At 42.1% G+C, this 26,030-nt stretch overlaps 1 protein-coding gene across 1 annotated transcript in view; it reads right to left on the bottom strand.

Moving 5' to 3' along the window:
* Positions 1-9,869: 9,869 nt before the first annotated feature.
* The window catches only part of FNDC1 (fibronectin type III domain containing 1), a 68,607-nt gene continuing 52,446 nt past the window's right edge, over positions 9,870-26,030 (bottom strand). Inside the window, exons 14-20 of the mRNA XM_030448592.1 lie at positions 24,762-24,992; positions 24,330-24,438; positions 17,774-17,853; positions 16,280-16,309; positions 13,904-14,065; positions 12,759-12,881; positions 9,870-11,649 (exon numbers count right to left, since the gene is read on the bottom strand). Coding sequence (XP_030304452.1) covers positions 11,534-11,649; positions 12,759-12,881; positions 13,904-14,065; positions 16,280-16,309; positions 17,774-17,853; positions 24,330-24,438; positions 24,762-24,992 — 851 coding nt within the window. The 3' untranslated portion in view covers positions 9,870-11,533. The remainder of the gene's footprint in view (positions 11,650-12,758; positions 12,882-13,903; positions 14,066-16,279; positions 16,310-17,773; positions 17,854-24,329; positions 24,439-24,761; positions 24,993-26,030) is intronic.

Genomic DNA, 26,030 nt, shown 5'->3' with positions numbered 1-26,030 from the left:
TAACATCTGGAAATGGCAGAGATTAGGAGTATGACCTTTTTTTTTTTTTTTCCCCTCTTTAAGATTTCCGGTGACTTTTGCAGTGTTCTTCAGAAAAAAATTGACACTTCAGCACTTTAAAAGTTTTATTGGTTTTGGGTGGGGGGTGGGTGTAGGAAGAACAAATATTGGCATGTGAATAATGTGTCCATTAAAAAAAGGGTAAAAAAAAAAAAAAATTAGTTAAGCATTTTTTCTTATCTCCAGCTCACAGTACTTTTGTCCTCTTTCCAGCTCAGCAGAACTTTTAGCCAGCTCAGATGTTTCCTCAGAGACCCATAAAAGCTCTACAGTCCAGAGCAATCCCCATAAAATAAGCAAAACCTCCCAGTGTGAAGATCTACCTCCCTCCCACTCAACAATTAGCTCTCATTCTCCTCACTTACATACAAGTTGGCTTCCCACACACTGAATGCCAAGTTTTCTGCTACTCTTCTTCCTCAACAACCTCAAGAGGAGGGGAAATGACTTTTAACCATTCTGTCCTTGGGTCAGCTGGGTTCTTCTCATCTCCAGGTCTCTCTTGGGACAGCTGCAGTCTCCTATAGGCCTGTCTCAATTTTCTTGGCCATCAAAGGACACTCACATCTTGCTTTCAATGCTTTCTCATATGGGAATATGTCATAGCTATACCCATTTGCCTTTGTATCTCTTACTACCACCTATGCTACCGACTTAGAAAGAAACAAACAGTCTGACTCCTGAAAACAAAGTTTTGGTGAAGGCCTTGGCATTTGGCAGCGCTTCTACCTTGTGCTAGGAGCAGAGAGATGTTGCAGTATCTTAGGTAAAAAAAAGCCCCAGGTCTTAGGTAGCTCCCACATCTCATTGTGACAGAACCCAAACACTGTCCCAGCTCACATCCCTCCTTCTCTATTGATAGCTGACCTGTAAAAGGGCTCTTTGAACAACCACATTAACTTTCTCAATATATTTCTTTTTTGCTCCTTTTATTTTCTAGAGGATGAGAAATCACTTCAACTCTCCATCTCTTTATCCTGCAACTTTAGGTCATAATTAACTTGCTGTCTCAGCCTGTTTGCTCAGAAACTCTGGAAGTACAGCGCAGTTTGCTTTAAAGACCATTTGGAAGAGCAAAATATCAAATCTTGGCAGCAGTGCCAACACTTATTACATGGAGTTCCCCCTGTAGCTAGTTCATGTGAAGTATTCATCATATGACACTGCAAAAAGCATGTGACTAATTGATGTTTTTCAGAAACAGTAAAGTCTCTTCTTTAGCTGGCTTCCAGCCCTTCTACAGCTGGCTACCTCCTGCTAGTTTCACAGGGACAATCTGGAGAAGCAAATACATATATCTGAATGTGGCCCATTTAAGCTCTATAAAGAGCTGAAAGCTCTGAAGACATGTCTAAGCAAGCAAGACTTGTTGAGGTGTAGATGCACCATTCCTAGAGATGCTTTCTGGAGTTCAAGAGCAAGTTAAGCTGCCCATGCTGACATAGCCAGCAACACAGCAAAGGCATCAAATGTAAACCTGGCACTGCTTTGTTGGCTTCTTTGTGGTTATTCCAGATATTAAGTTCCCCATTCCCTACCTAAGTGGAAGAACTTCAGTTCATCTGAGCTTTGACTGTCTCTGTCAAACCATGCATATGTGTTCTGGAGTGTATTATTTCCCATTAGACCTAGTCAGATCTTGGAGGAGGATCACTTCCCTGTTCAACATAATAAAACACAAAGCAATGCAGCAGTAGCCAAAAAACCCTAAAACAGGAAAACACAGCCATAACACTGTATTTACTGTATTTACTGTGTGACAAGAACAGGCTACTACAACCAGTCAGGAATGGGGGAAATGGCAAACAAGCCATTACAAGGCCCTGTTCATGCTTCCAAAAATGCTAGTTTTTCTACAGTCCTTACAGAACCCTTTCCAATGAGACTCATAGATGAGGCACAACAAGGGCATTTCTGCTGACAAACCACATAGGTATATTGTCACAGCACACGGAGGCAGCTTGTGCAAAGACAAGGATGTCATTTTGTCATTTATTGCATCTGTGTAGCTAGTTGTCAAATTTTATGTACTCATTCAAATTCAAGATCACTAAATGTTCTTCTCTTGAGGCTGACAACTGACATGAAACCATAACTTGGCCCCAATCTAGTACTGAGGCAACTAGCTACTGATAATTAATACCATTTCTTTAATAGGAAACTATTTTGCATTTTCAATAAGTGAAAAGGTTTCGTACTGCAAAATTTTGATCCATGCAGACAGATCCCCAAGATATCCAAGTCCAGTCCTGTGAAGCATCAGAAGTCAGCAGGGATTCCAGAAAGTCTGTTATATACTTCTGTAATTGCATAGAGCAACATTAAGGCAAGGAAAATATTTATGGGGTTTCTCTTATATAGAAAAACCCTTAGAGATGGCCCCACTGACACTTTTAGAAGCTCCTTTCCTGTTATATCTTGTCAGGGTGAGATTCAAGAGGAGGAAAGCAGCCTTCATTTGGTGTACAGCAATTGAATGAAATGCCAGGTGTTGAATGTAAGAACACCTCAGGTTTAGGTGCATGCCAAAGATATATATTATCATCATAAAGGCGTGAACAAGGAAGACTTGGAAAAGTCAGCAGAAGACAAAGGACAACTGGCTATCACACTGATTCATGCCTTTTTCTGGTTGGAATAAGAGTGCATTGTGTTTGATGTGTCTGACAGCAGCTGATAGCTATAGAAAAATGAATGCATACTCTCCCCTCCACAGTGACAGAGCCAACAAATAAAGCCTTGGATGGCAAGAGGTAAAATAGGCAATCTTGCTCATTTTATACAACAGACATAAAAATCCCGATATTCTATATTCTGCAAAGATTAACCCATATTACAATATTTTTACCTCCCAACTGATATATTACATGATTATTTCCAAAAAATGTTTTTCCACCAGTCTGAAGCTCTTCCTCAGAACAGTGACCCTTCAGGTGCACAGAATGTTTGTACAAATCAAAACTTGTCTGTCAAGAACAGAAAACTGCAATTAGTCACCAGGATGACAGGAATGCCCCTCAGCATTGAGAATTCAACAGCTTGGTTTTGCTGATTGTAGAGCAAACATCCCTGAACCAAACATGCTTGTGTTGGCAGACTGTGGTTCAGCCTTCCTTTTTTTTGCAAAAGAAGCCAAGGCCTGGGAAACTCAGAAGTCTGAAGGATTACAAGAAGGGAATCACATTTTAATGACTCTGTTGCACTGGCTCCAAGCTGTCTGGGGTCACTGGCAGTGACATAGTGGCAAGTGGACCAGTGAAAGATTTCAAATGCTTTCAGAATTTTCCAAGTTCTTGCAACTTGCATGTGAGTGTCACATGTGCTAAGTCACTCTCCCTCTGTTGGCACTTAGCAAGTCTTTCCCTTGCCTAAAGACAGTATTTTTATTCCCACTGCTGGGATTCTAAAGCAGGTCCAATAACCTTGCAAAGTTTGCAGAAGTGCATCGTTTCTTCAGCACGGCAACAACCCCATGCCCTCACTCTTTCCTGGGACACAGACTGAGTCTTGGGCAAAATGCACAAGTGTCATAACTCTTCTAATATATATAGATACAAAATCCACTTTTTAGAAACATTACTGTGTCACTAAGACTCACTAAGAATTTCCTATATGGTATCATGAGTTGTACATCCACTGTATTTCAGTGCCATACATTTTTCCCCTCAGATGCAATTTAAATATGATGGCTTTTTGAAGCAATCCTGTTTTCAGGACAGGTTAAGCAGACACAATGTGATATATCAATTGATGTATACATTATAATATACTCCAGATGTACACAAGAACTCAGTAATTGTATGGTAAATGGCATTTCAGTTACTCTGAATAACGTGTTTTTTCTTGTTTATAAATCCTTGGACTTTTAAAGAAAAACATCCCAAGTAGACTTCTCATCAGATTCCAGAATAACTTTCAAAAGAAAAGTTTAAAAGGAGGATACAAGCTTTTGGGATAAAAGCTTTTTAAGTACGTCTAGCAGGAGAGCTGAGAATCCATTTTTAAAACATCAAATGAGTGCTGCAGCAGCAGTAAAAGCAACTGAGAAGTGGATGGCCAGTTATATGAAGCTCCAACCTAGCCAAGACTATCTCTGTACAAAAAGCAAGTGGAAGATTCCCCATCACTTCGAAAGTCATGCTGTGCTTGTAAGAAAATTCAGCTTTGAGCCTGTACAAAGAACTAGCAAAGTACATGGCAGGAGACCTGTCATCTTCAGCATGACCATGGTCACTGTGCAGGAGCTCAGGCTGGCACAGTACAGCAGACAGACTTAGCCCTGTGCTGTTTTGAAAATCAGCAATTCAGACCAGGAGAGTACCAAAAAACGAACTGCAGAGATAATAATAATAGCAAACCATAGTGCTACTTGAAATTAAGGGAGGAGTGCTCATTCTGGTTAGTTACTTCTGGTTAGTTACTTCTCTGTTTTGTTTTGGTTACCCTGTCCAATGCCCTTGTTGACACAACTATTCATTTTGTCTGTCTTGTTTTTCCTTGCATTCAGGGAGAGGAAATGGTAACATATTCACAGCTTGGAGAAGTTTTCCCTTGTTTGTTCACTGCTGATTAGCAGCATAAACTAAACACGACCTCAGCTGACTTGTGTTTACATACTCTGCTGTTTGGGTAGAGAACACAAAACCACAGAGTTACACAGAGTGTATCTGCTCTCTGCAGCTGCTCTCGACTGCATGCTGGTGCCTTTAGGTGGCTCTGCTTGTACAGGTGACCATGTCACAATAGGGTTTGGCTCTCACCCTGCCCTTTTTTGGGGGCATGGGACTCCCAGCATCTGCCCAAAGACATCTGGTAAGATGAGGGGTGAAGCTCTGCAGATTGCCTCTGCTTTTCTCGAGGATGTCCCAACCAAAAAAAAGCAAGGCAGACAGGACCCTCTGAGGAGGCATCTGGAGCAGTCCCTTCATTCCTCTCTGCAGCTGATCTGTGGATATCAACCTTCCAAGGCTGGCCAAAATGATCCTCACCACACACAGCATGATGGCACACGTAGCCTGGAGAAAGGAGGTTTCAGTAGTGCTTGAGTGCAGCCTATGAACTCACCAAAAGCAAGAGACATGGTGCCTGCAACTCCTGCTTGGCAGGGACACCCATGGGCAGCATAGGAAGGGCTCATACAAGGGAAATTTTGCAGCTAGAGTCAGACAGAACAGAGGCCAGCACAAAGACAGAGGTTCTGTGTGAGCTGGAGGAGTGGAGAAGATTCGATCTCAGGTCCTCTCCTGTCTTCTATTGTCTCTGTTTCATTCCTTCATTATGCTACTTACCATAGGAAAGGTGGAAATGCTGCTACTGGGTGTTTCTAGGGTACTTACAGAGCTCTGTAATTAACATCTGCTCTTTTTATACTGGAGAGAAATCTGTGGCCAGGGCAAGTTAAACATCTGCTAGAAGACAAGCCCTGTGGGACAAGAGAGATCATGCTCACAGGTGCCAGGAGGGAACACCAACCCCTGACTGCTGCATTCTGAAGCGTTTTTGAATGTAACTTAGACACTTTCAGGGCACAGTCAGTGCTTCACTCAGCTCCAAGAAAGACTCTTCAATTTCAGAAGGCAGAAGGTCAATGAAGGGGAAAAAATGAGGTTAATGATGAAGAATCTGTGAAAGCTAATAGGGATTTTATTAGAAGTTTAAACAAACAAAGCCATATTTTTAATGGATTAAGAGGACTTGCAAGTCAAAGAACAAAAAACCCCAGTAGGATGAAGTCTAGAAAGCAAGTAGGTGGGCAGAGCCACTACTGCAATACATTCAAGAAGACTTTGGAAGTCTGTAATGATTTTGCTCTTACTGCAAGATAAACTGGTTCTTGCTGCCCAGAGAAAATCCCAGAGCCTGCAATTTTAGGAAATTTATCTCCTGAGGAAGCAGAGAAGGAGCACATTGTGTATTAACACTTTGTCTCTTTCTACTTACAACCTTCAGAAGCTTTAGACACATAAGACAGCAATGGGTTCTTTCTTAGAGATACCCTCTCATACTTGGAAATAGACTTTACTGTTCTTGAACAAAAACTATGCTCTCATTAAAATAATTTTCTTGCTATGTGTATGCTAAATGTACATCTGCACTCCTTCCACTCATCTCCTGCTGCCTGGGCCTGCTGCAAGCCCTGCTCAAATAGCATCTCCTGCCATCTAGAGGCTTTTTGCATAAGCATGGGGTTATCTCCAATACCCAGCTTTGACCCAATCCCCAGGCACATCTGTGAGCTTCCACAAGTCACATTTGGAAAGCAGTTGCAGGAGCTACTGACAGCAAGAAACCAAGGTCAGAAATTCTTCATGGGAGTCTAGAAGACCATGCTCCTTCCCTCTCTTGCCCTCACAGCCTCTCTCACAAATGATCACACTTTCCTTTGGAAGAGCACTTGCAACTTTCATTCAGAGGGGAGTAAGGGGGGGGAGTGTGGTTTTATTTGGTTGGTTGGTTTGGTTTGTTTTTTAAATGAAGATGTTTATTACCTAAAAGGTGATACTTCACCTCTTCCCCTTCATTCAGTGCTGGTGAATATACCTGGAGCATTCTGTGTTCAGTTCTGGGCTCACCAGTACAAGTGAGATAATGGAGAGAGCCCGATGAAGATGATGAAGAGACTGGAGCATCTCTGATATAACAGCAGGCTCAGAGACCTGGCTCTTTTCAGCCTGGAGAAGACAAGGCTGAGTGGGATCTTATCTCTGATGTGGGGAGTAAAAAAGACAGTCAGGCTCTTCACAGAGGTGTCTTTTGAAAGGACAGAAGACAATTAGCACAAACTGAAATACAAAAAATCACATTTAAACAGAAGAAAATTACTTTTTATTGTGTAATGGCAGTTAAACAATGGCACATGATTCTGAGAGACACTAAGGAGTTTCAACCCTTGGAGAGACTTTTAGACATGGGACTACATGGTCCTAAGTAAACTGGTGTAGCTGACCCTGATTTCATCAGAGGGGATTGGACTAGATCTTTAGGTGTCCCTTCCCACCTCAGCCATTCTGCAAGTTTATGATAATTTTTGCCCAATAAAAAAATCCACTGTGAAAACTTCCCAGAGTTTGCACTTTGCTTCTGTGAAATTCTGGTTATGGTTTTGTCTGCCTGCACGAAGTCATGGCTGAGACTATTCATAGACTCGTACAGTTCAGGTTGGAAGGAACCTCCAGCAGCCAGGTCCAACACTGCTCAAAGCAAGGCCAACATCAAAGCTAGATCATGTTACTCATGGTCCTCTCCAGGCCAGTTATGAACTCACTCAGAGATGGAGTTCCCTCCACCTCTCTTGGCTGATATCCCCCCATGCTTGATCACCCTCCTGACAAAAATATTTTCCTAATATTTTATCGGAATTTTCCATGTCACAGTTTGTGTTCATTGCCTTTCATCCTTTCACTGTGTGTCTCTCAGAAAAGTGTGGTTCCCTCTTCTTTCCAGTCCCATTGAAGATGATTTAGATCCATCACCACCAGACAAGCCTTCCCTCCCTGAGGCCTAACAATCCTCAGTCTCTTCTGTATGTGCTCCACACCAGGTCACCCTCTTTGATCCACTCCAGTCTGCCTTGTGCTGGTGGGACAATGGTTCTCCATGTGCAGGCTGCCCTGTGCTGGAGAGAGAAGTACATCAGTGACCCCACTGGCTGTGTCCTTGCTAACACAGCTCAAGTTTGTGGCTGACCTTCACTGCCTCAAGTATGTGCTTCCTTGGTGCGTGCCAGCTGTGTGGACATTCCCCCAGCTTGCCTTCTGCTGCTCAGGTTGTGTTTGGAACTGGGTGACACAACTGGCACTGCGGAGTTACGGCAATTGTTTGCATCCATAGCATTGACATTCTGATGCTGACACCATGATTCTGGCATTAGTCAGGTCCAAGTGCTCCTTCCCACCAGGGTCATACTTTTCAATGACTGCTGTGGTGCAGCTGGCACAGCGATGAGGCACCAAGTCCTACTGGAGTGATTCCTTCTTGATGGGCCACAGAAGCACAATGAGAAAGGCAGCAGCAGTACAAGGCATGGCTTTGTTTTCAAATGTTACCAGCTAGGGACCCTCAGGCAGACTGGCATCTCTCCAGGAGTGGCTTTTTTTAGACTATGGATACCAGCCTCCCCTTGAGAAGCAGAGCTGGGCAGCTGCAGCACTGCCTCATTCCTTTCTGCATTCGCTTCCCCTCTGCTCTTCTGCTGGTGGAAGACACATCTTCATATGGATAACATCTATCTGTCTGTCTAGAAAAAAGGACATGAGTTTTGGGGACAGAAAACCATACAGCTTCTTGTAGGGAGGAACCACAAGAAGCATTTCACATTGTTCAGTGGGCTGGGTTACCTCCTGCAAAGGCCTTAAATTATCTTCCCAAGTGACGCCCAATGCTTCCTTCATTACCAGAGAGCTTTTCTGTTTGCATCCCGAGTCCACATGCTGGGCTTTGGCTGCCCCCGCGAGCCCTTGGCATTTTTCACATGCTGCCAATTGTTTCTACTGCCTTTGAGGCAGAAATCCCAATTCTCACAAAAATATGGTACAGTGATCAGAGATTAGCATCTGGAAATGACCAAGGCCAGACAATGCTTCAAGCGACTTCTTGGCCTGTCTTTTCTTCCCCACCCCTTCCCCCATTGTGTTTTTTTTCCCTCTCTTTTCCAGATCTGTACAATCCCCCACCCGGCAGAGTCCCAGTGTCCCTCCACCCCAGAGAGACTTGGACCAGAGGCAACACAGCCACAAGCTGTGTGGATTTTCTCACTGTGGGGATCCTCCCTCTTCTCCATCCTGTTCCCTCAAGGATCACTTCAACAAGAAGGGAGGGTTGATGCAACTCCCCTCAAAGCTTCTGAAGGGACACAGCATTCTCCAAGCTGGTGCCAGGGGCTCAGAGATCAGATGCAGATGTGTCTTTGCCACAGAGAGGGGGTCATGGGAGGAGAGCTGACAGAGGGAAAGACCCATCCTTCTCCCATTAGCACCACGTGGAGCTGTACAATGTCCCCCAGCATGCAGAACAGTCACAAAGCTATACAGTTGTTTTGATAGAGGTGGGTTTACCTCCAAGAGGGTGTGCTGCTTCTTCTGATGTGGCACAACAAGACACCGTTACACGAAGAGTGAGGAGAGAGTGAGGAGGGTGGCACAGTGGTCAGGGCACTGCTAGGGGCTCGTAGAGATCTGGATGCAAAGTGGCTTTCCTGACCCACAACCCATTAATGACCTTGTGATCAGCAGCTCTGCCCTCCAGCACATCACTCAGTTTAGAACCAGCTGCAAGCTTGCTGATAGTGCACTCCATCTGTCCACACCATCCCATTGTCCAGGTCCAGTATTGGCCACAGTACTGACCCTTTAGGGTGATACTTGCAACCAGCTTGTTATTTAGACTTCGCACTATTTTTAGTCACAACTTTTTGAGCCTCACAACACAGATAATTTTACATCCACCTTAAAGTTCAACTACCCAAGCCATACCCCACCAGTCCAGCTACAAGCACACAGTGGGAGACCATGCCAAGTGCCTTACAAAAGCCTAAGTCAATGACAGCCACCTTCCTCCCCTTGTGCACAGCCAGTCATCTCAACCAAGAATATGATCAGGCCGGTCAGGTATGATTTGCCCTTGGTAAATCTATGCTAGCTGCTAACCACCTTGGAAGGGGGTCAACGCACTCACACGCTTCCAGACCCTTAGAAAAGGCTGACACCTACCCCTTTACCTTGGTCTTTTTGAAAGCTACCAATGTGCCACTTTGCCAGACAACTTGACACAGATGACCAGAAAGGATGAAATAGAAATGGAACCATGTATCATAGGTTTATTAGGGAAAAAAGTAATACTTCAAGATCATATATTTGGCACCGTACTGAAGCAAAAGTATGCAAGATTAATTAAAATGCTGAAACCAAATAACCAGGAAAATTTAAATGTTCTTTTAATTACTTTAGGTCCTTTTTTTGGTCCCCATACCATCTACAGTAACTACAGGAAGAAACTGAAAAGGTGTTAGATCTACACTACATGTAAGATGGAATGGGAGGGAGAAGTGGGCCAGAGACAGGATCTGTCCCCCAGGTATGCTATCTGCTCTCCTGGGCCGTCAAAATGGAGGAGTCTTATTAACATGAGCAAAGGATGTTGAAATGTTACCATGAAACGATCAGATTTTGAAAGTTACCGAGTAAACCATTAATGCTAGATGACCTAGAAGGGCTACTAAAATCCTATGTTATTGCAAGCATCCAAGTGCCTGCTAAAAAAATCATCATCGTACCTTTCATCCAGGTGCATTTTTGCTTTCTGATCTGAATGGAAGAGATTTCAGTAGTATTTTAAATGAACTGTATCCTAGTTTGTCCCCAGGATGGATCAAAGTCAAAGGAGTCTCCTGCTAGTTGTCTCTTCTATTGATTTGACTTTCTTTTTGGAGGGCAAATAAGTTAAAAACAGTTCCTAATTTGCAAGTTACTCATCTCATGCCTTGGCACAGTGAAGTGAAGGATGCTGACAAGGAATAAATACCATATCAAATAAAATGAGAATGGATGGAAGAAAAGCTTTAAACAGTAAAGGATAGAAAGTTTAACTCATGCTGATAAACTGCTGAATATGTGTTTTTGCCAGACTATACAGTGCCAGTCTAACATGGATAAAGGGGTACATTCCCACTGAATGTCCAGTCTGAATGCTAGCAAGGAAGTGGGACATGGGTCTTTGATCAATAATTCAAACGTTAGACCAAGAGTACTCACAAGAAGAACACAGATCTTTCCTTGGTTAATATATTGTGCACAGCAATATCTCAAAGAATTAACAGCACCTTTTACATAAAAATTTCAAACATATTTATCTAGTGAACAAGAAAAACAGCATCTCAAAGCGGTACTTCTGCAGATGTACAGTACTGTATTTATATAGATATAGATAATATATATCTCAAAGTGAATTTACACTGTGACCTGGTGATTAGTCCAGCAGTGGGCAAACCCACAGGGTAAGTCTTCAGGAGAATACATTGCCTTTGATGGGCAGCCAGTTACATGGCACAATTGCATAGAGAAGCCCTGGTGGGCAGCAAAGGACAGTTTAGCATCCCATTAAGCAAGCACAGCATGCTTAGGTCGTTCCTGCAACATCTAAGAAACTTCCAGATTTTCACGGCTAATAAAGTTCTGGTTTCCACAGGTTGCACACACTGCAACCACCTCTCCATGCTTTAAGGACCCAGAGGAGGAAGGTAGGACCCCAAACTTATATCCTGTCCTGCTTCCAAGCAGAAATCAATCAGCACCACTGATTTAAGCTGGTAGGGTGGGGACCATGCTTGGCTTCACGGGGGTTTCCTGAGCAGCTGGTCTTCACTGGTTTGCCTCATTTCTTTACTTTTTTTTTTTTCTTTTCCAAATCAGTTGCTCACAGTCCTCCGGTGGAAATAATTTGAAAAGCATGGTCTGCCCTAAGACAGGAAAGCAGACTCCTACCATTTCCCTGGGATAGGCACCCCGCACTCATACCAGCCCACATAGTAGTAGGGTGTTGTGTATCCGATGCGCCCAAATGACACAGGCTCCTGGCGGTACTGCCGGTAATACCCTGCCGTGAGGAAAAAACAGCCATTTGCATTTTAAAACTAAGACATAGTAATTTAACAAAAGTAAGGCCCAATGAGAGTCAATCCCACAGCCGAAACGAAAACTTGGAAGCTGTCTGGCAGGCAGTTTTGTCAAAAGGGTATTTGCTATCCGTGGTTCTTGGCTTAGATCTTTCTTGAATGATTTAACTCTTGTCCTTTTATGTTTCTTGTAGTTTTGATTGGTTTTACTGATCAAAATCTCTTTAACTATTGCGTAACGCTGCGCTCTGCCAAAGGGCTTCTGCATTTCACCCCAAACGGTGTCTGTATTTCAGCTGTGTTTATGACATTTGCAAGTGAAATTAAATATACAAAGGGCTCCTGGGCAAAAGATACCATCAAATCATATGATCTCATGGGGCTCAAGAGACTATCAACAATTATCAGCTTTTCCCAAAACAAAAAGGTATCATTTCATGCAGTAAATACTGACTTAAGCTATTTCCCCTTTTTTCTTCATCTGAAGAAAGAATGTGACTGCTTAAAGCATTAGGAGAGGTTGAGCATTCTTGTCTGCATAGCTTGTACACTGGAACTTCTGAACTCTCATGTCTTGTGCCAATTATATTATTTCTGCGTGCTCTCTGTCCCTGTCTCCTAGACCTAATAATACACATCTGCATTGATCATCCCTCTTTTTAACTAAAAAATGCAGTATTTTCTAGTGGTATATAAATATGAGCGATTATTTCCATTTCTTCCTGGTAGCATCACCATAAAAAGAATATCAACACATAATTTAACATTGAAAAAGACTTCACAAACATATACACATATTTTTTTTCATTTTGTTTTTGCATCTAGTTCCTGTGAATCATTTGTGTTATAAGCCCTTCTCTGTCTGTCTCTCTCTCTCCCTTTTTCTTAATACCCATAATTTCTTCTGTGACTTTCATAAACTGTCCAGCTAGGCTTGAGTACAAGATCACCTCATCACCTACTGCATCAGCAGAACACCTCTGAGAGCTGCCAGCAGCTGTGGACAAAGAGCCCTACTCTCTGCTCTGCTCCCTGCCCTTACAGATGATAACAGGCACCTGGCCAGCACTCCACTCCCCCACTGCTGTACCTCGGATGGTGGGCAGGGCTTCAATGTATGACTGAGGTCCTGTTCTTCCATCCAGGTGGGAATCCACAAACTGGCAGTGGTCCTCGCCCCTTCCCCAGCTATCCCCGATGCTGTAGAAGGTATCTGAAGGGTGATATGGACAGATTAATTGGCTCAGCATTACTTTAGTTTGGGGTGCTCTTTACCACCAGGAAAACACTTGGGGGACAAACCAGGAGAACTATTACAGTGACAAACACAGTATTACCAATGAATAAATAGCGGCTGGAAAGAAGGAGAATTCTACATTCACAGTATGGAAAGATGAATTATGGAAAACAGAAGTGGGTTACAGCTCAGTACAGAACAATCCTCATTTTGCAAGTCCATGGACACCTCAGGACAGGGAATAACAACAGGACCAGTCATTTCAAGATACCAGGAGAAAGTAAAAATCACTGTATAAGTCAATAGCATTAGTTTGACTGCAGTCTCTAATGAAAACTAAAAACTGTGGAGCTCTCTTTCTCTAACAGATGGGCTGGGTCTGGCCACCATGCTCTTTGTTCCTTATTGCATATTCAAACCCTGCCTTTAAACTAGACCACTGCACTGAATAATAAGAATAACATATTAGCTAAATCTGAAAAGCCATTGAGATAATCCCAGTACATCAGATGGCAATATAGAAAGTTTTCTTCCTTGCATCTCAGCAAAATAAATCCATCTAAGAGTTACTCTTTGGAACACTGCCCACCCAGTCACTGTAATCTCAGACTTCTCTCCACCATTCCTCACTTCAGTATGCCCTGGGGCTCTCTAGTGTGTAACACTCACCTGCTCATCAGGGCACGTGTGGGACTTCCCAGGGAGACATGTGGGGACCAGCACTTTGTTTGCACACTACAAGGCACATTGCTTTCTCAGGATACAAACACACACAGGCTTTTCAAGGGCAACTTTCTCCTGCCCTCTGTTTAAAGAGCTGTGCTTGAAAGCTAATGCCAGGGGGTGAAAAGCAGAAGTGAGGCAGCTCAGATATCACACCAGACCTTGAGAAGTATTCTGGACAGGGGCCACACAATTCTTTCACAGACAGAATGAAGAAATCAAGAAGATGGAAATGACAAGTAATCATTTATCAAGAAATTAATCTTGGTGCCTACCTTTCAGGTCATCACTGAGGTAAATCTTGTACCTTAAGGAGTTGCAAAGAACCACTCCTACAAACTTGCGGTACCACGTTCGCTTCACGTACTGCTTCCCACTACAGTCTGAATAGGTGGGGTCGTATTTGAAAGTGAAGGGGATCCAGATAGGTTCACCACCTTGGAGAAAAAAAAAACCAACAAAACCAGTATTACAAACATGCCTGACTTCCCTATACGCAGAAATACAAGTTCAAGAGCAAATATGTTAAAAATACATAAGAAAGAAAGGAACTTTATCGTATCCGCAGTATTCAATCAGGCATCTGATTATTCAATCAGGCAACTGTTAAAATGTCAAAAAAATAAAATAACAAAATATAAAATTAATATGACTGCATTTGCTGAAACATAGTTTAAAATAAACAAGTAGTCTCACTGTTTTTAGTAAGACATCTTCTCTACCTAGTAATACTCAGGGCTTTTTTCCTAAACAAAGCCTGATCTTAAGTTCGACAATGACACTGTCTAAATACAGTCACTTGCATTTTCACACTGAGATATGGAACTTAATCCTTTTCCTAGATAACAGATGTTAAATATTCTGCAGTAATCAACAGCCTGCGATGTGAACTGAAGTCTTGCTAATTTGTTAAATAGATCAAATCAGAAACATACTTTTCTGTTTTGTTTTTGCACATAACATCAAAACAGATGAGGTTCCAATAAAAGACACGTGAGACTTTTCCTGGGGAATTCTATCCAAAGTGCTGATGCAGAGAACTGATTAATTGTATCACAAAAGTTGAAATATTGCTACTGGCTTGCCTAAATGTTTGCTTTATGCTAATGAAGAGAACAGAACTTCTTTTGTAATTGCTTTTGCATTAACGTATATAGTATTACACAAAAAGCTTTCAGTGTGATAATAGGTGTTTTTCTTTCTAGCTACAGCACAAAACCTTGGTTTTGCTGTGCTATTCTGAGGTGATTCATAAATGAGACAACATTTTTTCTAGTAGTCGTTCTTCCTCTGTATCACTAGACACATGGACAAAAGCCTGCAAACACTTGCACTTGAGAAGCAAGCACTTATCATCAATCACTGCAGTCCTCAGGGCTCCACCGTTTTGGACACAAATATAACTAGATCCACTTTATGTAACTAGTCACACAGGAAAGTATTGCAGGATTTTGGCCATAGCTTTCTCTTTAGGACAAAGCAATAAACTGTTTCTTGAATGCAATTTTATTGCTGTGAATAGCCTGCTTTTGTCTTTTATTTCTTCCCACCTCCAAAAATCCTGAAGTATAAACCTGGCATGTCCTGCAAGAGATGCACTAAATGTTCAAAAGCTCTTCACCTCTGCAGGTTTCCAGAGCTCTGCTACTTCTTTTTGGTTTATCTTATCTCTGCTACTGCAGTTACACAAAAATATTTTCTCTTAGTCCAGTCAAAGCAGACACAACAAGTGCAAAAGCTGACACCTTCCAAAGCCTCCTTTCCATAAACAGACCCACAAAATAACTGACAGTAAAAGCCTGGAGCTGACTAGTGACACGGTGAGGCCACTGCTCCCAGAAACCTCCCATGCTGACTGCCAGAGACACAGTGCACTCTGCGTTATCTGTGCATCATCTGAGAGGACATGCTAAAAACAGAGTAACAACCTTAATAAAACAGAGAAGGAAGGGAGATGCTGGACCTTGTCTTCATGAAGGATGTAGTCAAAAAGCCCCAGAAGTAACCATATGAACTGCTTAGAAGAGCTGGCAGAGCATAATAACCATGAGGTCCTTTTTCCTACATCTCTTCTGAGAGCACATGCTGCCTGGGGTTACCCTACCAATGACCATGCCAGCAACGTTGGTCCCTGCACCAGGAAATCAGCTCTTCTGGTTAGGGGCTGAGCTGGTTTATTGCAGACTGGGAGATGCAAAGCAAGCTCAACAGCTTTGTGGAGTATCATACAGGTCAGTAACAAATCACTGAATTTTTAAATTATTTATAAGGGTGTGATGATCAGCATAGATGAGCATAAGGTAAAACTGGTTACACTGTTCAAGTGATGCTCAGGCAGCTAAAGGACACAGATACAGACAGACTAAAGCTTATTACTAAGCAATTGAAGCTGTTGTACCAGCCAAAAGATAGGCCCACATCAAATACTTAATCTAACATATTTTTACAAGGTTTCTTTTCAAAGACTAGAACAAAGAGTCCTACCACAGAAAATGTTTTGTGAATTAGCACAATGAATTACTTCTGGTTCCTGCTTAAACTTGTAACTCAAACTGCCCATTAACATGCTTCTAACACCTATGTTATAACTGTTTTACACAAGTTTCATGCACTTCATGGAAGAAACTTGGAAGAAGCAGAGTAAGACTTACCAGGTGGTCTGACAACGAGGAGAGGATTGTCTAGAAGAATGAAATAAATACAAAAATTAATATTTTGTTCTAAACCTTGTTTTGTAGCATGAAAGATAAAATATCACTCAAGAAAATGTCAGTGGCAGAATAACTGCCTTTAGCTTGATTATCAATGTGAGATTTAGATACCTCATTGATTTGCAGAACTAAAGCATGTTTGTTATTCCACTGTTTTTCACAGATGATGAAACTTGCTGTAGGACTGTATACTTATTCTGATATTTTAGAACTCTCCTGAGAACAGTGCCAAAGTTCAAAGCCAGATATCCTCCTCTCAAAAGGCACTCAGAGCAAGAAGATAACTCCATTGTAGGTTTTTGAAGATATAGCATGTTACTCCTGCAGGCCTTAATTCCAGAAGGATATGTAACATACTGCTTGTATAAAAATATCAGTCTCAGACTGTTTAGCACTGTTCAATAATATGTGGAATGTCTCTTTTTTGTCATGGTGACAAAATTACTCTTTCTGTCATAGTGACATAATTTTTGCAGGAGCCTCCTAGGCAGTTCCGAGAGCAATGTCCACTACCTCAGGACCTCAGGACCTTCTGTCCCCTTTAAATATGCTCTTTTTTGAAAGAAAGAGGGATGGAATAGGTGTGGAGGAAAGATGAAAAAACAGCACGGTCTCATCTGTGAACTTATCTGTATTCGTTACTTTGCAGTTTCTGTCATCTCTTAACTAGCCCTTATTTTGGATAAAATACCTGAAGAAATAACATGATGCAGTGAAGCTGAAGAGCTTCTGAAGTGAGCATTTCAGGGTGAAGTCAAATGAACAAAGGCAGCGACTGCGTGAGCCCCATGTTGTCAAAAGGGTACAATTAGCAAGAGACAACAGACCTTTTGCTCAAGCAAAGACTGAATAATCTGCCTTTTATTATTCGTTGGAGTCATTGGCTCATTGGAACAATTAAAAATGGGTAAAAATAGCTCATCTAATGTACTATTTTTAGGAAGGGTGTGTTGCTCTTGAACACACTATTAGCCCTGTGAGAAAGCAGCAAGCCATGTCAAAAAAGAAGGGAGAACTTTGCCTGTTTGATGGAACAATTGTTTCCTATATTTCTTCCAAAGACAACTGCTTCCAGCTGTTCAGATGTTCACAATTATGAGCTAATTTACTAAATGTTTGGTCAATCTATCAAAGTCATTAAACTTCTCATTGCTTCTGTATTGTTGAACATTAGTAATCTTTCGTATTTTAAATTCAAATTCCTGTTCCCCTGAAGCTCACTTAAATGTCACTTTTATTTTCATAGAGAAGTTAGAAGCACATATTATTTTCCTATCCTTAAAGAAAACAAATAATGAACTTTTAAAAAAGAATTACCTCAGAGCAGTAAGTTCAAGATAATCACCCTTACTACTGTGCTGGTTTCAGTCATTACCCTGCCACATCTTTTTTTAGGAACTCAGTTTTGATATGAAAACAAAATGCAAAGCATACCAGATTCTGTGATGAAAGAGACTGAAGAGCTCACAGGTCCATAACCAAAGGGATTCTTTGCTTGAACTTTAAAATAATACCTAAAGCAAAAAGAGAAGGAAAGTAAGATTAAAACATTGATTCCACTGGAATGACTAAATTATAAATAATATAAAACCAGGGTGAGAATGAAAACGAAATTCTGCTGAGTTCAGCTGTCCTTTGTGCTGCATGGACATGGATAGTCAAGTAGGGTATGAGCTGGCTGCTACAGACAAATTTCTGCTTTTTGCATTTGCTCACATGGATATTTCTGGTTCACTTATTTACATCATCCCCCTTTCAAAACCCATGCACAATTTTTTATACGATACAACCAATAGTAGTAGACTAAAAGAAAAAGTTGCAAGGAAATTCAATTCTGATCTGTATCGTAGCAGACTCTTAAAACAAGGAGCAATTGTTACAGTTCATGTCCAAGGAACAGTTTTAAAATAGAGTAACTCCTATGAAATTAGTGGTGTGAACTGCAAACTAAAATTGGATCAGACTTAGGAGAGATCAGAAGCTAAGCTTTTGACCTTCCTGTAAAAACTCCAGCAGCATTAAGATCACAATAGACAAGTAATATGAGAAAGCTTCACATGTAGCCTTATTGATTCCCTAAAGTACTTAAATCACATGCTTAACTCAAAGCACATGACTTGCCACTAGAACTCCATTCTTTGCTTGATAGAAGCATATTTATTTTTGCTCTTAGAGAATATGTGTAAGCACATTATTATTTCATTTCCAAATACAATGTTTTTCATTTGATGTTTATCCTAACATTTTTTCCTGAGATTAATGTTTTATTATTTCTCTTTTTGCTTTGTATCCAGTCCATCCGAGACCAACTAGAATGCAAGATTATTGTAAAAAGTTCTAGCACCGTGTTTTTAAAGTGCCTGAGTTTAGCTTTTCCTTCCTTGTCTGCTTGCTCAGTTTCATTCTTGTAAAGAAATTACCACACTTCTGTAATAATCACATAGCATTTGGCTCTTGATTTAGCCTCTCATCCAAAAGCAAACATCTTCAAAAGCACCATACTTAACCCATACAACAGGCCAAGTGCTTACTTGTCAGGATGGCTGCCACCAAGTGCTGGATTACCCTCCATGATTATGTCTCATCTGTTAGGCAGGCTTGATGTTCCTCAGCTGGTTAAACTTAGCCTGACCCCCAAAAACACACCAGGCAAAGCTCTTGGTGGCAAAGCTCTCCCCATCCTGCACAGGGGAGTGTTGCTGCCAGTGCTGCTCTGCTTGCATGGCCCATGATGCTTCATAGCAATGTGGTCTGATGCCCCTGGAAGCTGCTGCCACCTAATGCAGTGTATGCACCAAGTGTGGACACTTTTTACATCACCCTTGCAAGAAGTACAAGTAAATCTTCCAAGACAGTGGCACCTTCTCAGCAAACCTTTCAAAGCACTTAATACGTCTGTATTAATGCTAGCTTCAAAACATTCCCATGAGATATGTATGATGATCCACATCCAAGTAGGAGAGAGCAGCCCAAGGACCTTGTGCTGAATCAGATCAGACAGATCTGATTCAAGTGGGGAACAACATGCTGATTTGTATCTAATGATTAATGAAGGAACTGATTACCTATGCAGTCAGGGCAACTGGGCATTGAGGTGTCAGTACCTGAAAGGGCTTTCAGGAAACCTGGGGAGGGACTTTTTACAAGAGCTTGTAGTGATAGGACAAGGGGTAGTGGTTTTAAACTGGAAAATGCTAGATTTAGGTTTAAGAAAAAAATGTTCACTGTGAGGGTAGTGGGACACTGGTAAACGTTGCCTAGGGAAGCTGTAGCTGCCCCTCCCTGGAAGTGTTCAAGGCCAGGTTGGATGGGGCTTTGAGCAACCTGATCTGGTGGGAGGTGTTCCTGCCCACTGAGGGGGGTTTTGGTCCCTTCCAACTTGAACCATTGTATGATTCCGTGATTCAGACTATGACTAACCACATCAGCATACCTTTCACTTAGAGCAAAACGATTTTATGACTTAATTCAAGGTGTCTCCCATCTGTTGGAATTAAATAGCTGTCATTTGCAGCAATAAAATGAGATAATTGCTCATCATGGTAATTAGGAAAGCAGCTGTGTTAAAAAGAAATTAAAAAAAAACCAGAACAACTAGCTACCTATAAAAACCTTTCTCCAGCCTCTTTGAGGACTCACCTGCATAGACCCCCAGCCTGTGCCCCACCTGACAGCAGGTTGAGATGGCAGGATGCCAGCCAGCTGTGGGGCACAGAGCAGAGCAGTCCCCACATGCCATGGGTGGGCAGGGTGGGAGCTCATCCCCTTGACCATGGGGAGGGTGGGATGGATGGCTGCTGCAGGGTCTCTGTCAGCACTGTGTAAATAAGCACCAGGGTAGATGTGTAAAGTGTACCGGCTGGTAGGGAAGGCCATGCACTGCCTGGGAAAGGGAGGAGATGAGATGATATGGTATCACCTCACAGACCCACTGCCCAGCCATACAGGTGAATGTGGGGGAAAAGAGGCTGGGAGGGGGTTGGGAAGGACAGGCAGGTTTCCTTGGACAAACATGTGGAGAGGACAGTAGGGAACTAACCCCTCCTCCTACAACTGAACCATCCCTCCAGAAGTAAAACACATAAATCAGCTGCCTGCAGGTTCACAGCTGGTGCAAAGTGTCTCCCTCCATCTAAAATGGCCCAGCACTACAAGGGCAGGACAAGGGTTTCACTGACACCTTACCCCTTTAGTGCTGTCTGGTGATACACAGCAGCCAGCTGTGGCTGATGCTACTTGTTGGGCTGCAGCTTTGCTTTAAAGGAGATAAAGAAAGGAAACAGAAATTTTTGGTGTATCTGCCCCTAGAATCTGAAGATCCAGGCTCTGTTTGCAGTTATGAACTCTGACCAGAAGTTTGAGAGACTCCTATGAAATGCTCTTTGGCACTGGAATTGGTAGCAGGCACTTAAAGATCCAAATGTCCCTGGAAGGAACATAAACCAAGTGGACAGGAAAGAAGAATGGATGAGACATGAATATATGGTGGTAAAGGACAGTGTTCCAAATCATGAGACTATCTAGCCACTCCCATCAGGAACTGACACAGCTTGGCAGGCTAAAAGGCAGGAAAAAAAAGGAGATTGCTCAAGGAGATTGAAATGTTTATGACCGATTATAATGTTTGTGACTGCAGGAGACTGGATTTAGTGGTTGAGCAGATGCTGTGTTCACATCAGACTTCCATGACATCTGAGAATTAAGAATAGGGAAGGGATTTTTTTGACAGATTCAATAAACTTGAAAGTAGTTTTAGTGTTTACACTCACACATCACAAGGAAGCATCTCCTGTGCACACTGAAGCTGACCAGAGTTTTGCTAACGGAAAAACTTCCACTTCTCACATGGAGGGTAGACCAGGCCTCTGAAGAAAACTTATAGCACAGGTTAAACATAGAATTCCATTTTGTTTGTAAAACCTAAACACCAGGCAGATGTTTTCCAGGATACGTTGACAGCTTCAAATTTTCTGCCAAAACTCCAGCCCATTTCTGACATGCTGTGCATGCCACAACACTGCACCACCACTAGCCCCTCATGGGACACCCAGCAGTCAACAGCACCTGCATACTGGAAATCCAATTTAATCACAAAATCCACCAACAAGTCAAACACAGAACATTTAGACTAACTTCAGATTTCCCACCATATTTTTTTAGTTAGGCATGGGGTCTTTCCCCAGTGGTTAGGGAGTTATTTTTAAGACCAAAAATATGCAATCAATTCAGTCTGTGGATTTGGAGAATGCATGAGATTGGCCAATACACACAATTTCCTTGATGTAAAGAATCCTCCTTCTCCACCACAGACCCCACACAAAGCCCTTATCACCTCCACAATGCATACAACAGAGGCCAGTGGATTATAGCATTCTTCCATAAAATTCTAGATAAAAGGCTTAAAACAAATAGCACTTGCTTGAACCTCCTTACTTTGAAACAGAACCTTAATATTTGACAGAGGGCTTCCTAAGTTCGTGAAGATGCATGAACCTATAACTTTGCTGTTCCTGTAAAACTCCATTCAAACACAGCCAAATCATGACCTTCTGATGCCTAGAGGTAATGTATCTCTCAGTGAATCCGTCAGAGGTTGGCAACTGAATTCCCATCAATTCCCCTGCACCAGGCACAGTCAGGACAGTGGCAGAAGAGCTCCTGGGGGCTTTCACTGCAACCACTCTTTCTGCTAACCTGGAGCCCTGAAGATGTTGGGTACAAGAAGCAGAGAGCTACTGCTGGCCTCTAGCATTGTCCTTGGGGCAGGAACAGAGGGAGTCACTTGACTAAAAGTCACTTGACTAAATGAGGGTGAAAAGGTGAGGAACTGGGGATGGAGCTTGAAAATGGCAGAGAAGCACGACATGAAGAAGTCCAGTGCTGGGAGAAGCTACAGAAAACTGGTGAAGGGAAAAACCACTGGGATGTACAGGAGTCTGAGATGTAGGAACTGGAGTCTGGATGCAGGAACTGGGGCTAGTGGTAGGAGGAGTGAGGTTTAGGGAAAGGATGTCCTCTTGGCATGAGGATATGGATGTAGAAAGGCAGAAGGGTCTGCATCTGCTTCTCTCACTATTCAGGAAGAGAGCTTAGGAAATTTCAGACCTCTTCCATCTTGTTATAACAGGGAAAATTCACAGATAAACTGTGCCCCACCTCTCTCTTTGTACTTTGGTAACAGTGATCTTTTATGACAAGGGCACTAGCAGATGTTGAGTATACAATTAAAGCTCTCTACTGTGCAAGTAATACTGCTTTAATGCACCATGTACCACTCATGACTTGCACTGAGGCCTAGATAATTAATTAAAGAATTAAAGAATAAGTTGCTTTTTTATACATCTTGGATATATAAGAAAAAGCCTCATGATGTGTGTGACTGAGTATTGTAGACAGGGGAGGACAAGATGAAAAAGTTTCCCCTGTAATGCCTTCTTCCTGATGCTTTTTTCTTTATTTGTTTGCTTGTTGTTTTGTTTTGATTTGGGTTTTTTTAATTCTTTGGTATCCTGTGTATTCCTAACCTGCCTCTCTACAGATCTTTTGCTTTTTAATTCCCTGGGTCTTTGACGCTACATGTGTCCTCTTCTGGATGTGTTCCTGGTGCACCAGCTTAAGGTGCTGCTTAAGTTGCTCAGGAATTGTCTCTCTCAGATTTGCTATGTTCCCAGAGCTCTTTAGTTGGAGGGAAATCTCTGGAGAGGAGAGAGAGGAGCAGCACCCCCTTAACACATGCTGTGATTCCTTGCTGTTCAGATGTTTCAGGGACAGCTGTAACAGCTGCAAGGACAAGGTGTGTGTGACTCCAAGCTCAAGTCAGGGCTGTGTGGAGAAGCACTGTGAAGTGATTAGAAAAAATATTCCTGATCCTATTTGACATTGACTTACTAGTTTATTTACTTTATCTTTTTTTATTATTTAACCTATTAAGGTTTTCTACAACAGCTGTGCTCAGACAATACTTCTCTGTTTTCTAGGCTTTTAGAACCTCTAAAATCGAGGTTCTCAATTAACTGCCTTTAACCCACAGAACTGCCCCTTTATCTATAAATCATCTTGGAAAGAAAAGATACTTTAAGTGATACAATTTTTTTCTTCTGTATTTCCCTGGCATAATCCCTACATGCTTGTCCTAGGAGTGAACACTTATCTCTAGCTCATCATGAAGTGAGTCATGCTAGTCCCAGCCCACATTAACAAATATAGAAGCAACACTTGCCACCAGTGTCTAAGTGAAGTGCAATCACCTAGCCCAAGGCCATACCAAAAGTATGTCAGGCTCATAATTTAAGAGGGAAGTCTGAGAACCACTGAGCATCTGTCAAAAGAAGTAATTTTAATGTAGCCCCTTTGTGGCTGTTTACTTCCCCTTCTAATTGCCATGAATTATTCCAGTACCACAGAAAGCACACATTCTTGTTCTGCCATATAAGTGAGATTTTTTTTGCAAGATGAAGACCTAAAACTCCTGTGGAACCAACTTCTTAGCAACTGCCGCATCCCTATTACATACCACCAAGCCTTCACTTCTTGCACAGCTCATGTGAACAGACAGCAAAACCAAACCAGAGTGACACCTCTCCTCACCAGCCCTTAGGTATCAAATCTTGACAAAACAAGTATGTGGGAATGGCCACGTTACATCACACCAAGGATATGCTTCAGTATACTTTTCCCCTCAAAATTTGACTCAGTTATGCATAAGACTAGAAAATGCATTTGAGAATAAGATTTTCTCTGTTACCAATAGGCATTTTCATGTACACAAACATATATGCATGTACACATAGTAATTTGCTCCGATGTTAATATGGTAAAGATACCATATAAGTAGCTGTGCAGTCTATAAAACATTTTTCTGTCAATCAGAAGGAGTAAAATTTAGAAGAGACATGAGCATTTATACTAAGGCCTAGAGAAATGACTGACAATTCTCAAAAATTGTTTTACTTCCCTAACGGAGCTGAAAAAAAATGGATCAAATCCTTACCGTGTGTTGGGCTTCAGGTTCTCAATGGGCAAATGAGTAGTCCCTGCAGTCCTGGTTGACCACTTATTCTTTAAAAAGTCATCATAAGATGCACTGTAAACTAGATAGCCTGGAAACAGGAAAGGCAAATAGTTGTGAGGATTCTAAATACATTTTAAATAAATTATATCCCTTGATGTCATGGTAGATTTTATGGGTTAAAAGGACTGGAAGCATTTTTGAATATGGAAGTGATGCCTAACTCCCCTAGAATATCCCAGGCTACAGGAATGTCCTGTCATCAGCTAATAATGATGGAGCCATCATCTGGGCAAAGTTGCAGAGAAGTAAGAACTTCATCAGCTGTGGGTGCAATTTAAGGTAAAATGGCCATTTAAGAAAACCTTCCCCCTTCCCACTACCCTGTCATGAGATGAGCCCTCAGGACAGTACCTGTTACCATGTCTCCTTGAGCAGGTTTGGCCCAATCCACAATGACAAAGGAGTGACAGCCTTCGACTGCCACAATGGTGATGTTATGAGGGGCTTTCATGGGACGCATCTCTTTCTCTCTGAGGTCATTAGGGATGATTTCATCGAGGCTCTCCACCTGGAAGTGCTCCAGGGCCTCTGTCAAGGAGCAGGGTGCTGCTGGATCTTTATTAAGATAGGTCACATAAGGAGCTGGAAGAGACAGAGAAGAGTTAGCAGCTTGTAGGTATCACTGAGTAGCACACAGACTGGCAATTTCCTGAAGACAATAGAATGAAGGTTTGTGATGCATTTTAAAATTACTCCCCTTCCAGTCCAGGGATGGTTTCCTGTTGTCAGCAAAGCATGGCTCACACTCAAGTTGACTGACAAGCAGAGGGAATGGAATGCCAGTGTTCAGGTCTGTCCCACACTCATAACTGTACCCATTTATGCAAAGGCAGAAGGATAATCTTTGCTATGAGAGGCAGAAGACAGCAGTCTGACTGGAGAACCCTCTGCATGCCCTGCAGCTGCTCCGGAAGGTGGGGTGGAAGCATCTCCCAAAGCCTTTCTAGATTTGCCAGACCAGATCTACATTTTCCATATGCCAGGGCAGATCTACATCTTTCTACATGCAGGTGGTCTACGACTTTACCAGGTCTTAGTGGTTGGTTCTTACACAAATGTTCTGAAACTGGAGTGAAACAACAAAGAACAAGAGTAATTCCAAGATGGAATCCGACCAGGCTAAACAAGGGGATTATCATTGTGGTCCCCTGGTTACCAAGGGATGGTTCCCAACCTTCCTGGCATGTGGTCCTGACATGTAACTTCTGTTTTTAAAAGCTTCATACTGACTGGAATTGCACTTCAGCTCAAGAAAAAAATTAAACCATCCTTTCATTGCCTTAAAAGTCACCGTAACATTAAAAGTAAGGACTATAAAACTTGCTTTGGAAATGTTTATTCAGTTGCAATAACACAATTCATTGAAATGGCAATATCGTTTCCCTTGTGTCTTGAAATGTTCATAAACCAACATTCCTTGGTTTATCTTATTGGATTTCATACCCTGAAGGAATTTTTTTCCAGATCTTGCAATGAAGTTAATTATAGCCTCTCCAGCTACATGAATCAAGAAGTACTGTCAGTGAGAGAGCCAAATAGAAGCATAATGGAATTGTTTGGACAGAGAAAATGAATGTGCAATGAAAAAAGTCTTGGCATATACAAAACCAAGTCTTCTAC

This window comes from Calypte anna, chromosome 3, assembly GCF_003957555.1.
Source record: "Calypte anna isolate BGI_N300 chromosome 3, bCalAnn1_v1.p, whole genome shotgun sequence".
NCBI classification, from domain to species: Eukaryota; Metazoa; Chordata; class Aves; order Apodiformes; family Trochilidae; genus Calypte; species Calypte anna.
This window is presented reverse-complemented; position numbering and strand designations above follow the sequence as displayed.